The sequence below is a fragment of the Octopus sinensis genome, linkage group LG7 (assembly GCF_006345805.1).
Source record: "Octopus sinensis linkage group LG7, ASM634580v1, whole genome shotgun sequence".
NCBI lineage: Eukaryota > Metazoa > Mollusca > Cephalopoda > Octopoda > Octopodidae > Octopus > Octopus sinensis.
The window spans coordinates 13,089,311-13,102,895 of NC_043003.1; the positions used below are offsets into that span (position 1 = coordinate 13,089,311).

Here is a 13,585-nt window from a genome sequence, read left to right on the forward strand (position 1 = left end):
CAGGGACTTTTCTGCATCCCCTCATATATATGTATGTGTACATATATATATAGATATCATCATCATCATCGTTTAACGTCTGTTTTCCATGTTTGGCATGGGTTTGACAATCTGACAGAGAGATGGCAAGCCAGAAGGCTGCACTGGGCTTCAATCTGATCTGGTTAAGTTTCTACAGCTGGATGCCCTTCATAACATCAACCACCCTGAGTGTGCAGGTGGTGCTTTTTACATGCCACTGGCATTGAAGCCAGTCAGGTTGCACAGGAAACAATCAAGCTTGAATGGTGATTTTTACATGCCACTGGCACAGGACCAGTCAGGCAGCACTGGAATCGACCATGCTCGAATGGTGCTTTTTATGTGCCACTAGCATGGGTGCCAATCAAGTGGTACTGCCATTGGCAATGACAACGACCTCACTTACCTCAACATGTCCCCACAAGTGCAGTTTATTGCCCAATGACTGAGGGTCCTCTTAAATGGGCTTGTTATGCTGCACTGGCATAGGCCACGGTTACAGTCTCACTTGGCTTGCTAGGTCTTCTCAAGCACAGCATATCTCCAAAGGTCTCAGTCACTGGTCATCACCTCAGTGAGGCCCAACGTTCAAAGGTCATGCTTCACCACCTCATCCCAGGTCTTCCTGGGTCTACCTCTTCCACAGCTGTCCTCATCCATACACAACACATGACCATACCAGCACAGTCGTCTCTCTTACACACCACATCTGATGCTTCTTATGTCCAACTTTTCTCTCAAGGTGCTTACACTCTGTCTTGTATGCACACTGACATTACACATCCAGTGGAGCATACTAACTTCATTCCTTGTAAGCTTACACATGTCCTCGGCAGTCACGGCCCATGTTTCATTGCCTGCTGTACTCTTTCACCACAACTTTCTCTCATTCTTTCTTCCCGTTTCTGTTGTACCTGTATTTCAAAGGGGCCAACCTTGTCACACTCTGTGTCATACTGAATTTCTCCGAGAACTGCATTAAGGGGACATGTGTCTGTGGAGCGCTCAGCCACTTGCACATTAATTTCACGAGCTGACTGTTCTGTTGATTGGATCAACTGGAACCCATGTTGTCATAACCAATGGCGTGCCACGAAATATATATGTATATATATGTATGTATGCATGTATATGTACTGCAGGTATCTTTCAGTTTCCATCTACCAAATCCACTCGGACATTGTCTGAGGTACCATGTGGTTAGGAAGCAATTTCCTTACCATGTCTGCATCTACAAAAAACACAAATTTCATGAGACAGATATACTCTTTACTCTCTCTTTACTCTTTTACTTGTTTCAGTCATTTGACTGCGGCCATGCTGGAGCACCACCTTTAATCGAGCAACTCAACCCCGGGACATATTCTTTGTAAGCCCAGTACTTATTCTATCGGTCTCTTTTGCCGAACTGCTAAGTGACGGGTACATAAACACACCAGCATCGGTTGTCAAGCGATGTTGGATGGGACAAACACAGACACACAAACACACATGCACATATATATATATACACATATATACGACGGGCTTCTTTCAGTTTCCGTCTACCAAATCAACTTACAAGTCTTTGGTTGGCCCGAGGCTATAGTAGAAGACACTTGTCCAAGGTGCCATGCAGTGGGACTGAACCCAGAACCATGTGGCTGGTAAACAAGCTACTTACCACACAGCCACTCCTGCGCCTATGTCCATCTTCACCATAAATTCTTCGCCAATATCTCTGAAACTTGACCAACTCATTTCTCCATTTCTTTTCAGGTGATTACATATATGTTGACCTCACTAAGGCAAATAAATACAGCGATGCAAGATTCAACATGCCGACAATACACAATAGAACAGTCTGTGTAGAATTCTTTTATCGAGCCTTAGGGTCCTTCACAGGAAGATTGACAGTCTTCAGAAAGGTCAAGGATGAAACACTTTCACTTTTAAAGATTGAAGGCAATGATGTTCCAAATGAATGGGCTTTTGCAGAACTAGAAGTGCAGTCTTATGGAGATTTACAGGTCAGATGTTCTTATCAATGTCATTGTCACACCCACCACCATCACCACAACCTTCACCATCACCAGCAGCAGCAGCACCATCGTCATTGACATCATCATCATCATCATCATCATTGTCATCATCGTCACTGTCATTGTTTTAACGTCCACTTTTCCATGCTTGTATGGGTCAGGCAGAATTAGTTGGGGGCAGAGTTTCTATGACCAGAGTTTCTATGACCAGATGCCCTTCCTGTCCCCAGCCCTCACTTTTTTTCTCCAAATAAGGTAATATTTCCACATGCATGGACATGTTTCCATGAAAGATTGAAAACAAACAAAACTGCTTGTATGGCAGTGGCACTCGTTTACAGGCAAGCTTCTTTCAGTTTCCCTCAGCCAAGTCCACACGCTGGCCTTTGATCAGTCCAAGGCTGTTTCTTTGACCCACTTGGGTTCCCAAAGTGGAAGGTACTCCCCCCCTCACCTGCAGGTGGTGGAAGGATCCAGGTGTTGAAGAAAAGTTGGATGATAATGGGATGCTCAAGAAGGCAGCGGTGGATGTAAAAAGTACAAAATAATAGGTTAATTACTCTTTTACTCGTTTCAGTCATTTGACTGTGGCTATACTGGAGCGCCGCCTTTAGTTGTGCAAATTGACCCCAGGACTTATTCTTTGTAAGCCTAGTACTTATTCTATCGGTCTCTTTTGCTGAACTACTAATTTACGGGAATGCAAACACACCAGCATCGGTTGTCAAGCGATGTTGGAGGGACAAACACAGACACACATACATATACACACACACACATACATATATATACATATATATACACATATATACGACGGGCTTCTTTCAGTTTCCATCTCCCAAATCCACTCGCAAGGCTTTGGTTGGTCCGAGGCTATAGTAGAAAACACTTGCCCTGGCGTCATGCAGTGGGACTGAACCCACAACCATATGGTTGGTAGGCAAGTTACTTGCCACACAGTCACTCCTGCGCCTTATTGTTTATTTTCAGAATGACATTGTGGGTTAGGTGTGAGAGGCCAGATATAGCCAGTTTGAAAATAAATTAAGTGGAATATTTGGACTGGATTTGGCTGGTTTAAATGCTAAAAGGTTCAAGATGAAGATACATGGATAGAAAGGGCATACAGTGTTGAGTTAAGAGGACCTGTACTCAATAGTTATTGTAACAGAAGAGGTAAAGATCAGAGACAGAGCATACTGTGAACTTGGTGCTGTATTCATCATCATCATCATTTAACGTCCGCTTTCCATGCTAGCATGGGTTGGACGATTTGACTGAGGTCTGGTGAACCAGATGGCTGCACCAGATTCCAATCTGATCTGGCAGAGTTTCTACAGCTGGATGCCCTTCCTAACGCCAACCACTCCTTGAGTGTAGTGGGTGCTTTTACATGCCACCGGCACAAGGGCCAGTCAGGTGGTACTGGCAACAGCCATGCTCAAATGGTGCATTTTATACGCCACCTGCACAGGAGCCACTCCAGTGGCACTGGCAACGACCTTCCACAAGTGACAGTAAAGCAACGTAGGTAACAATCATGCTTGAATGGTGCTTTTTACATGCCACCAGCACGGAAGCCAGTTTGTTGCTCTGGCAATGATCACACTCATATGGTGCTCTTAGTGCTCCACTAGCATGGATGCCAGTCATCGAATTTGATTTCGATTTCACTTGCCTCAACAGGTCTTCGCAAGCAGAGTTTAGTGTCCAATGAAGGAAAGGTACACATAAGTGGGCTGGTTACACCCCTGGCATAGGCCATGAGGTTATGGTCTCACTTGACTTGCCGAGTCTTCTCAAGCACAGCATATTTCCAAAGGCCCCGGTCACTAGTCATTTCCTTGGTTAGACCCAATTTTTGAAGGTCATGCTTAACCACCTCATCCCAGGTCTTCCTGGGTCTACCTCTTCCACAGGTTTCCTCAACCGCTAGGGTGTGGCACTTTTTCACACAGCTCTGTTTTTATATTGAAGTATAAAGGAAGTGAGTGGGCAGAACTGTTAGTATGCTGTACAAAAATTCTAAGCAGCATTTCATCTGTCATATTTTTGTCGTCATCAATAAGGTAAGTACCAGGCATGTACTGGGGTCAATGTAATCGACTTCCCACTCTAGAAAACCGCTGGCCCTGTGCCAAATTTCGAAGCTATTATTATATTGAAGTATTCTTTTGCAGTTATCTTTCTACGTTTTGAGTGGTAAGAACCCTATAGGAGGTATTGCCATTGATGATATTGCTGTGGCAAATGACCACTGCAAACCACCTGGTAAGTAAAGACAGATTTTATTTCTAGTTGATTACTACTAATTTTTCTAATTGTTTTTTCATTTCTTAATTAAAGTCAATGCATAACAGTATAACAGTATAAGAACGCGGTTTCGATTCCCGGTCCGGGCATTGTGTGTATTTATTGAGCGTAAACACCTAAATCTCCACAAGGTTCCGACAGGGGCTGGTGGGAAACAAACTTCTTACCACACAACCACGCCCGCACTTATAAATATATGTATGTATATGTATATTTTTTGTTTTTTTATTCTTTCAGCTTCTTGTGACTTTGAAAAGGAACACTTATGCCATTGGAAAAATTCTCTAAGTAACCGCCATGATTGGCTTGTCCACAGTGGAGGAACTGATTCCCGATTTACTGGTCCAAGTGCTGACCATACAACAGGAAAACCAACAGGTAAGCTTCACTCCTAGATTTAACCCTTTTCAGACTCACCCATCTGAGACCATCCTTGATTCCATGATAAGAACATCGTGTTTAAAGTGATTCAAATTAAAACCTTCCATCAAAATTTAATCCTTAATTTATATTCCAAAGTCTAGCTTAATAATAGTACATGTAGCATGCTACATGTTGAGACAATGATACAATAATAGTACATGTAGCATGCTACATGTTGAGACAATGAGACAATAATAGTACATGGAGCATGCTACATGTTGGGACAATGTTGAGACAATGAGACAATAATAGTACATGGAGTGTGCTACATGTTGAGACAATGAGGCAATAACAGTACATGGAGCATGCTACGTGTTGAGACAATGTTGAGGCAATGAGACAATGATAGTACATGGAACATGCGACATGTTAAGACAATGAGACAATAACAGTACATGGAGCATGCTACATTTTGAGACAATGCTGAGGCAATAAGACAATAATAATACATGGAACATGCTACATGTTGAGACAATGTTGAGACAATGAGACAATAATAGTACATGGAGCATGCTACATATTGAGACAATGAGACAATAATAGTACATGGAACATGTTACATGTTGAGACAATGAGACAATAATAGTACATGGAGCATGCTACAATTTGAAACAACAATAGTACATGGAGCATGCTACATGTTGAGATAATAATAGTAAGTGGAACATGCTACATGTTGAGACAATTTTGAGGCAATGAGACAATAATAGTACATGGAGCATGCTACATGTTGAGACAATGAGACAATAATAGTACATGGAACATGTTACATGTTGAGACAATGAGGCAATAATAGTACATGGAGCATGCTACAATTTGAGACAACAATAGTACATGGAGCATGCTACATGTTGAGATAATAATAGTAAGTGGAACATGCTACATGTTGAGACAATTTTGAGGCAATGAGACAATAATAGTACATGGAACATGCTACATGTTGAGACAATGTTGAGGCAATGAGACAATAATAGTACATGGAGTGTGCTACATGTTGAGACAATGTTTGATTCTTTTGATGAATTGAGGGCCCTAATCAAGACAACATATGCACTTACTCACATGCACACGCACAAATATACTCACACACATACACACACACACACACAAATACACGTACACAAATACATACACACACACACACATGCACACACACAAACACACACATATATATACGTGAATTTCATCATCATTTATACACACACACACATCATCATCATCATTTAACGTCCTTTGTCCATGATGGCATGGCTTGGATGGTTTGACTGAGCTGGCATGCTGGAAGGCTGCAGCAGATTCCAGTCTGATTTGGTGTAGTTTTCTATAGCTGGATGCCCTTCCTAACACCAACCAGTCCAAGAGTGTAATGGGTACTTCTAGGTGCCTCCAGCACGTGTGCCATTTGTATTTATATGTCACTGGCATGGGTGCCACCGGTATCTGCCACAACTGCAATTTTACTCTGCTTCATGGGTCCTCTTTTCATGCACAACATACTGTCAGAGGTCTCAGTCATTGCTTCCATGAGGCCTAACACTCAAAAGGAACTCAGCCACTTTGCCTTACCTAAAAATTAAAGAATGGTATGATGAAATCTAGGCTGCATATATTTCATAGTGAGTTGAACCTTGGGAGCAGTAATTATCCAAGCAAGGTGTATACTGCAGGCTACTCTTCAGGCCAAAGGTATATTATCTGGAGTGTATAATATATGTTCATTATGACCGATCTGACCCGTCAGTTTCATGTTAAGGATTCAATGGAGTGTTAGATAACAATCAAATTATGTAACCCTGTACTCATCAAAGTTAGCCAATATGAACTGAAATATGGTGACTCTATTGAATCCCTTGTGCAAAACTGATTGTTAAAGTCAGCTGCAATGGATATATAATACTGTACACGTCAGATAATATACCCACTATATATACATACACACATATATATATGTATGCATATATATATATATATATATATATATATATATACATGGTGTGTAAGATATCTGAGGGCAGATTTATGTTTATAAAAGAACAGATATAGAATAACAGATAATAACTTTATTTGTCAAAAAATGCTTTGAGGATAAAAATAAACCTTTTCTATAATATTATTCAGTAAGGTCACCTTCAGCTTCTATATGAGATTTAAATCATCTACATGATCGAATCAAGTGGTCCTGGTTGTAGGTAGCAAAGTTAAATTTAAGGCCTTGTGGGAAGAAGTAAGGAGGCATCACATGTCCTTCACTGCTGACAACCCCTAAAACCATGACAGTTGCAAGAAATTTTGTATGCATAACACTTGGGACTTCAGAAGGGTCTGCACATAGCCATCTGTCATTTCTTCTGTTAACTTTTTGATCTTGGTTGAAGTTTTTCTCGTTTGAAGAAAAACCAAATGAAATTTTCTTCTACTGGAATTTTCAGTTTGTTTAAGAACCTTTAAGATCATTTTCTTTTGCTTTTTCTGACAAATTGACCTTTCCTCATCACATAAGACTTATATCTGATGTCTTTGTGGACAATATTTCTAACTGTTCCTTCTGACACCTGGAGATCTTTTGCAATTGACCTCTTGGACTTTCTGGGATTGTAATCAATAGTCTGTTGAACTTACTGGTTAAATTCAGATGTTCTCATGATTTCAGAGTGTTTAGAATGTTTTTTATGCTTTGATACTAGTGATGCGTTTCTATCTTCAGTCTCTAGCTCCTTACAAAGTTTGTAGACAAAAAATCTGGCAACTTTTAAAAATCGAGATATTTCTAAATCGTTATGCTCTGCCTTTATAACCAAAATAACAGCATGCCTCTTCATTTCTTGAGTAAGCTGAAGGTCTGGCATTATTATTTCCTGAAACAAAGATTATACAGAGTTAGCAAAAAACGCAGCAATGACCCAAAAAAGGCATGTCCTCAAATACCTTATGCACTCTGTATATATATATACATATATATATATATATATATATATATAAGTATGTGTGGGGGCGCAATGGCCCAGTGGTTAGGGCAGCAAACTCGCGGTCGTGGGATTGCGGTTTCGATTCCCAGATCGGGCATTGTGAGGGTTTATTGACCGAAAATACCTAAAGCCCCATGAGGCTCTGGAAGTGGGTGGTGGCGATCCCTGTGTACTCTTTTGCCACAACTTTCTCTCACTCTTTCTTCTGTTGGCCTGCTTGCTTAGCCAGCGGGGTGGCGTCATTTGAAGGCTAAAACAATGCGAAGCACATTGTGACCAGCGATGTGTAACAACATCTGATAGCCTGGTCAGTCACGGTGATCATGGTGATATAAGTATGTATGTATATGTACACACACACACATATACACACACACACATACACACACACAAACACACACACACATGATTTATGTGTCTAAAGTTTTCACTAAATGTTCTTCATTACAGGAAGTTATATATACATTGAGGCCTCTAATCAGCGCAGAAACGAGAAAGTACGAATAGTTAGTGAACCGCTAACAAACAATGGATTCACACCTTGCTTTCTCTTTTGGTATAACATGTATGGTAATGGCATCGGCCAACTAAATATATACATTCAAGATTCTGATCAGAAAGAGACATTATTGTGGACTCTCAAAGGAGACCAAGGAAAATCTTGGCAGATTGGGAAGATACCATTGATTACTTCAAAGAGCGAATATAGGGTAAGCACATTGTGAATTTTCAAAATATTAATGAAATTTTGGGGAAGTTATGAATGTCTGAGTAGTTGTGTTTGCTTAACCCTTTAGTGTTTAAACCAGCCACATCTGGCCCAGATATTCTACTTGTTTTATATTTGAACTAGCCATATCTAACCTCTCACACCTAACCTACATTGACATTCTAAAAATAAGCAATCACATCATTGAAACCTCAAAGCTGTAAGACAATGCATGAGTAATTCAAAACAATTTGAGTGAAAAAGTATTACATTTAACAGAGTAATTTGAACACTAAAGGGTTAAGTATATTTTATGGATCTTTTTGGTTTGAACAGCAGTTTTTAACGTAATTTCTAGGTAACTAAAAAATTTTAAACTTCGTATACTAGTAGAATGTGTTTATAAAACATCTTTTTCTCTTGGCTTTATTGAGAAAATTCTATGGTTTGTAAGATATTTGTTGTTTTTTTTTCTTCAATTTCTGCAATTTCAACCAATCAATGACATCTATTGAGGTAAAAACATTCTGTGCCGTATGAATATGTCCCTTGTTTAAGAAACAGATTGGGTTTATTTACATTTGTGAAGAAAAAAAGATACCCTTCCCCCCACCCCCAACCCTAACTAACCCTAACCCTAAAACAGATTGAAATGCAATAGATCGATACTAGGGTCATAATTATGGGTGACAATTTCATATGACAACGCTAGAAAAAACTGCCGTTCAAACCGAAAAGATCCTATTTTATATAACAGAGTTAGTCATCTTTAATTCTTTTAGCTATACTAGACCTTTGTGATACTATTTTATTCCCAATATGTGAGATATGGAAGGCAGAAAGCTGGCAGAAACATTAGCATGCTGGGCAAAATGCTTAGCAGTATTTCATCTACTGCTACGTCCTGAGTTCAAATTCCTCTGAGATCAACTTTACCTTTCATCCTTTCGGGGTCGATAAATTAAGTACCAGTTATGCAGTGGGGTCAGTCTAATGTACTTAATCCCTTTGTCTGTCCTTGTTTGACCCTTGTGGGTAGTAAAGAAATGAAGAAATAAGAAATGTTAGCATGCCTGGCGAAATGCTTAACAGTATTTCGTCTGTCTTTATGTTCTGAGTTCAAATTTCGCCAAAGTTGACTTTGCCTTTTGAGGTCGATAAATTAGTTGCACACTGGGGTTGATCTAATAGACAGGCCCAAACCCCAAAATTTCAGGCCTTGTGCCTAGAGTAGAAAAGAATAGTTCAGTGTAGGTATTTTCTTTTTCTCTGATCTTTAGCTTTATGTATGCATATATATATGTATGTATGTATGTATGTACGTATGTATGTACGTATGTATGTATGTTATGTATGTATGTATGTATGTGTGTGTGTGTGTATGTATGTAGGTATGTATGTACTCTTACTCTTTACTCTTTTACTCCTTTGACTGTGGCCATGTTGGAGCATCGCCTTTAGTCGAGCAAATTGCTCCCAAGGACTTATCCTTTGTAAGCCTAGTACTTATTTTATCGGTCTCTTTTGCCAAACCGCTAAGTTACAGAGACGTAAACACACCAGCATCGGTTGCCAAGCGATGTTGGTGGGGGGGGAACAAACACAAACACACACACATATGTATACATATACATATACACGACGGGCTTCTTTCAGTTTCCGTCGACCAAATCCGCTCACAAGGCTTTGGTTGGCCCGAGGCTATAGTAGAAGACACTTGCCCAAGGTGCCATACAGTGGGACTGAACCCGGAACCATGTGATTTGTAAGCAAGCTACTTACCACGCAGCCACTCCTATGCCTATATGTATGTATGTATGTATGTATGTATGTATTTATACCGCAGCAGAAACCAAGGCAGTGATTTAAGGACTGTGTCAAGTCCTTATTAAAGGCCTGTGATATGCAGGAGACTGACAGTGAGACCAATGCCTGTCATCACCACAGATGGAGGAAGCTGGTTAAATGGGGGGAGGGTCAATGAAGTATTTAAGTGTGCTGTTCAAAAGCCCCCTGTTGGCATAGTGAATGGGGGAATTTGGTTTGCAATGTTTGCACTCATGCATGCTTGTCAAGACCAGGGTTCATTAGCCACCAACGGAGACGCAAATGCAAAATATTAATGTAGTCCTAGAGCGCACAATTCTCCTAAAGGTCAGCAATGGTCTTCTTTAGTCATGAGTGGACAGCCATCATATATGTATGTGTGAATGTATGCATGCGCGTACATGCGTATGTACATAGATATGTATGTTTGTTTGTTTGTATGTATGTATGAATGTATATATGTATGTATGTTTGAATGTATGTATGAATGTATGTATGTATGAATGTATGTATGTATGTATGTATGTATATATGTATGTATGTATGAGTGTATGAACGTACGTATGTATATATGTATGTACGTATGTATGTATATATGTATGTATCTATGTATGTATGTATGTATGTATGTATATATGTATGTATGTATGAATGTATGAACGTACGTACGTACGTATGTTTATATGTATGTATGTATGTATGTATGAATGTATGTATGTATGTATGTATGTATGTATGTATGAACGTACGTACGTATGTATGTATATATGTATGTATGTATGAATGTATGTATGTATGTATCTATGAATGTATGAACGTATGTACGTATGTATGTATGTATGTATGTATGTATGTATGTATGTATGTATGAATGTATGTACGTATGTATGTATATATGTATATATGTATGAATGTATGTATGTATATATGTATCTATGTATGAATGAATGTATGTATGTGTGTATGTATGTATGTATGAATGTATGTACGTATGTATGTATATATGTATGTATGAATGTATGTATGTATGTATGTATGTATCTATGTATGTATGTATGTATGTATGTATGTATGTATGAATGTATGTATGTATATATGTATGTGTGTATGTATCTATGTATGTATGTATGTATGTATGTATATATATATATGTATGTATGAATGTATGTATGTATGTATGTATCTATGTATGTATGTATCTATGTATGTATGTATGTATGAATGTATGTATGTATGTATAAATGTATGTATGTTTGAATATATTTATCTATAAGTTTTTCGTTCTTTCATTCTTTTGTTTTTTTGTACACTTCAGCCCTAAGGCAGTGGCCATGCTGGAGCACATAATTTTTCTTTTTTCTTTTTTGTCATAAACAAAATAAAAATGTAATTATTCTAAAAATTTCCATTGAACTTCATGATGTAATTTTGAAAATGTTAAAAATTTTCTAATTCACAGGTTGTTATTGAAGGCTCTACAAATTCCGTCAGAGGTGATATCGCCATCGATGATATTTATACTATCCCACAGTCCTGTTCATTCTTTCCATCTCGAGCACAAGCATTTTTTGAGCCAACAACCCAAAGCCCAGCAACAACGACAGAGAATACAATTGAAAGTAAGCCATATTATTTTATTCTTTATTTGTCTCAGTCATTTGACTGCGGCCATGCTGGAACACTGTCTTTAGTCGAGCAATTCGACCCCAGGACTTATTCTTTGTAAGCCGAGTACTTATTTCTATCGGTCTTTCTTGCCGAACTGCTAAGTGACGGGGACGTAAACACACCATATATATATATACGACAGGCTTCTTCCAGTTGCCGTCTGCCAAATCCACTCACAAGGCTTTAGTCAGCCTGAGGCTATAGTAGAAGGCACTTGCTCAAGGTGCCACGCAGTGGGACTGAACCTGGAACCATGTAGTTGGTAAACAAGCTACTTACCACACAGCCACTCCTGTGCCTATGTTATGGACATAGCTAAGTTATGAACATGAAAACAATTTTCTTTTTTCAGTTTCTAGATGTTCTTTCAATTTTTATATCTTTATTATGCTCATCTAAATAATTGAATAATTACAGATGTCTAAAACAGAAGTCATAATGATTTTAGTTGTCACAATAGTTTAGAGAAAGAGTGACAGAAAGAATATAATGAAATTGCCATGGGGAGTGATATATCCAACGTTTCAGACAAAATCCTTCTTCAGGATAATGTTGGGAAGAGAGAAACAAAAGTGAGGTAGCAGAGTTTTAGCTTCTGTATGTTTGATAAATTGGCTGCAACTGATGAGGAACACACTACACCATGAGCTTTCTACGTAGACAGGAAGTAGAAGGTAAGAGAAACTGGTTGAGGGAGGTAGAAAGAATCAAGCATGAAAAGAAGAGGAGAAACATTTTAAGTTAAGGTGAAGAGGAAAAATTGAGATGAGGGGAGCCGAAGGATATGAATGCGATCAATGAACTAAAAGAAAGTGTAAGAGTTGAAAGAAAAATGTTAATTTAAACTTACCTGTGACATGGTTGTGAATTTGAATATGAAACATTATTCCATATGGCGTAGTGGTTAAGAGCGTGGGCTACTAACCCCAAGATTCTGAGTTCGATTCCAGGTAGTGACGTGAATAATAATAATAATAATAATAATAATAATAATAATAATAATAGTAATAGCAGTAGTAGTAGTAGTAGTAGTAGTAGTAGTAGTAGTAGTAGTAGTAGTAGTAATATTCAGACAAAAACGCCAGGACTTACAAATATCTATAACATACAGAAAATTGCACAACTGGGCACTGCACACATCCTATGCAAAACACTTTCAATACAGTAACCATAAGAGCATCACAGCAAACCACAGCACGTACCCAAGGCACACAGAGCTGCACTCAGTAGTGCAGTGAAAGCATGCTATAAAAATAAAACTACTGAATAGTAGTAGTAGTAGTAGTAGTAGTAGTAGTAGTAGTAGTAGTAGTATAACATCGAAAAATACCTTAGGAATGAGAACCCAGGTTCGAAATTTCCCCAAGACACCTGATGCAGCGTTGTGTTAACAACAAACAAGATAAGGACAAATATCCGTCAAATGTAAATAATGTAAATAATTATTCTTTCTGTTTCCTGGAGTATGTGAATCCATGATTTGCAGAGAAGCCATATATTGATGAGTAGCTAACTAAATAGATAACTAACAGCCTGTGGTGTTGATGCTGGAGGTGACAGGTTGGCTTGAGATATGGAGAAATGTACTTCAAATGTACTCACAAAAATCAAACCAATGATAGGAGAACCAGTTTCCA

General features: G+C 38.8%; 1 protein-coding gene across 3 annotated transcripts in view; it reads left to right on the forward strand.

The window, feature by feature from the left end:
• The window catches only part of LOC115213822 (MAM and LDL-receptor class A domain-containing protein 1-like), a 382,250-nt gene that overhangs the window by 82,777 nt on the left and 285,888 nt on the right, over positions 1-13,585 (forward strand). For all 3 annotated transcript variants that reach the window (XM_036504533.1, XM_029782714.2, XM_036504532.1), the window contains exons 36-40: positions 1,780-2,030; positions 4,223-4,313; positions 4,593-4,733; positions 8,195-8,454; positions 11,740-11,899. In XM_036504533.1, the coding sequence (XP_036360426.1) occupies positions 1,780-2,030; positions 4,223-4,313; positions 4,593-4,733; positions 8,195-8,454; positions 11,740-11,899 (903 nt within the window). The remainder of the gene's footprint in view (positions 1-1,779; positions 2,031-4,222; positions 4,314-4,592; positions 4,734-8,194; positions 8,455-11,739; positions 11,900-13,585) is intronic.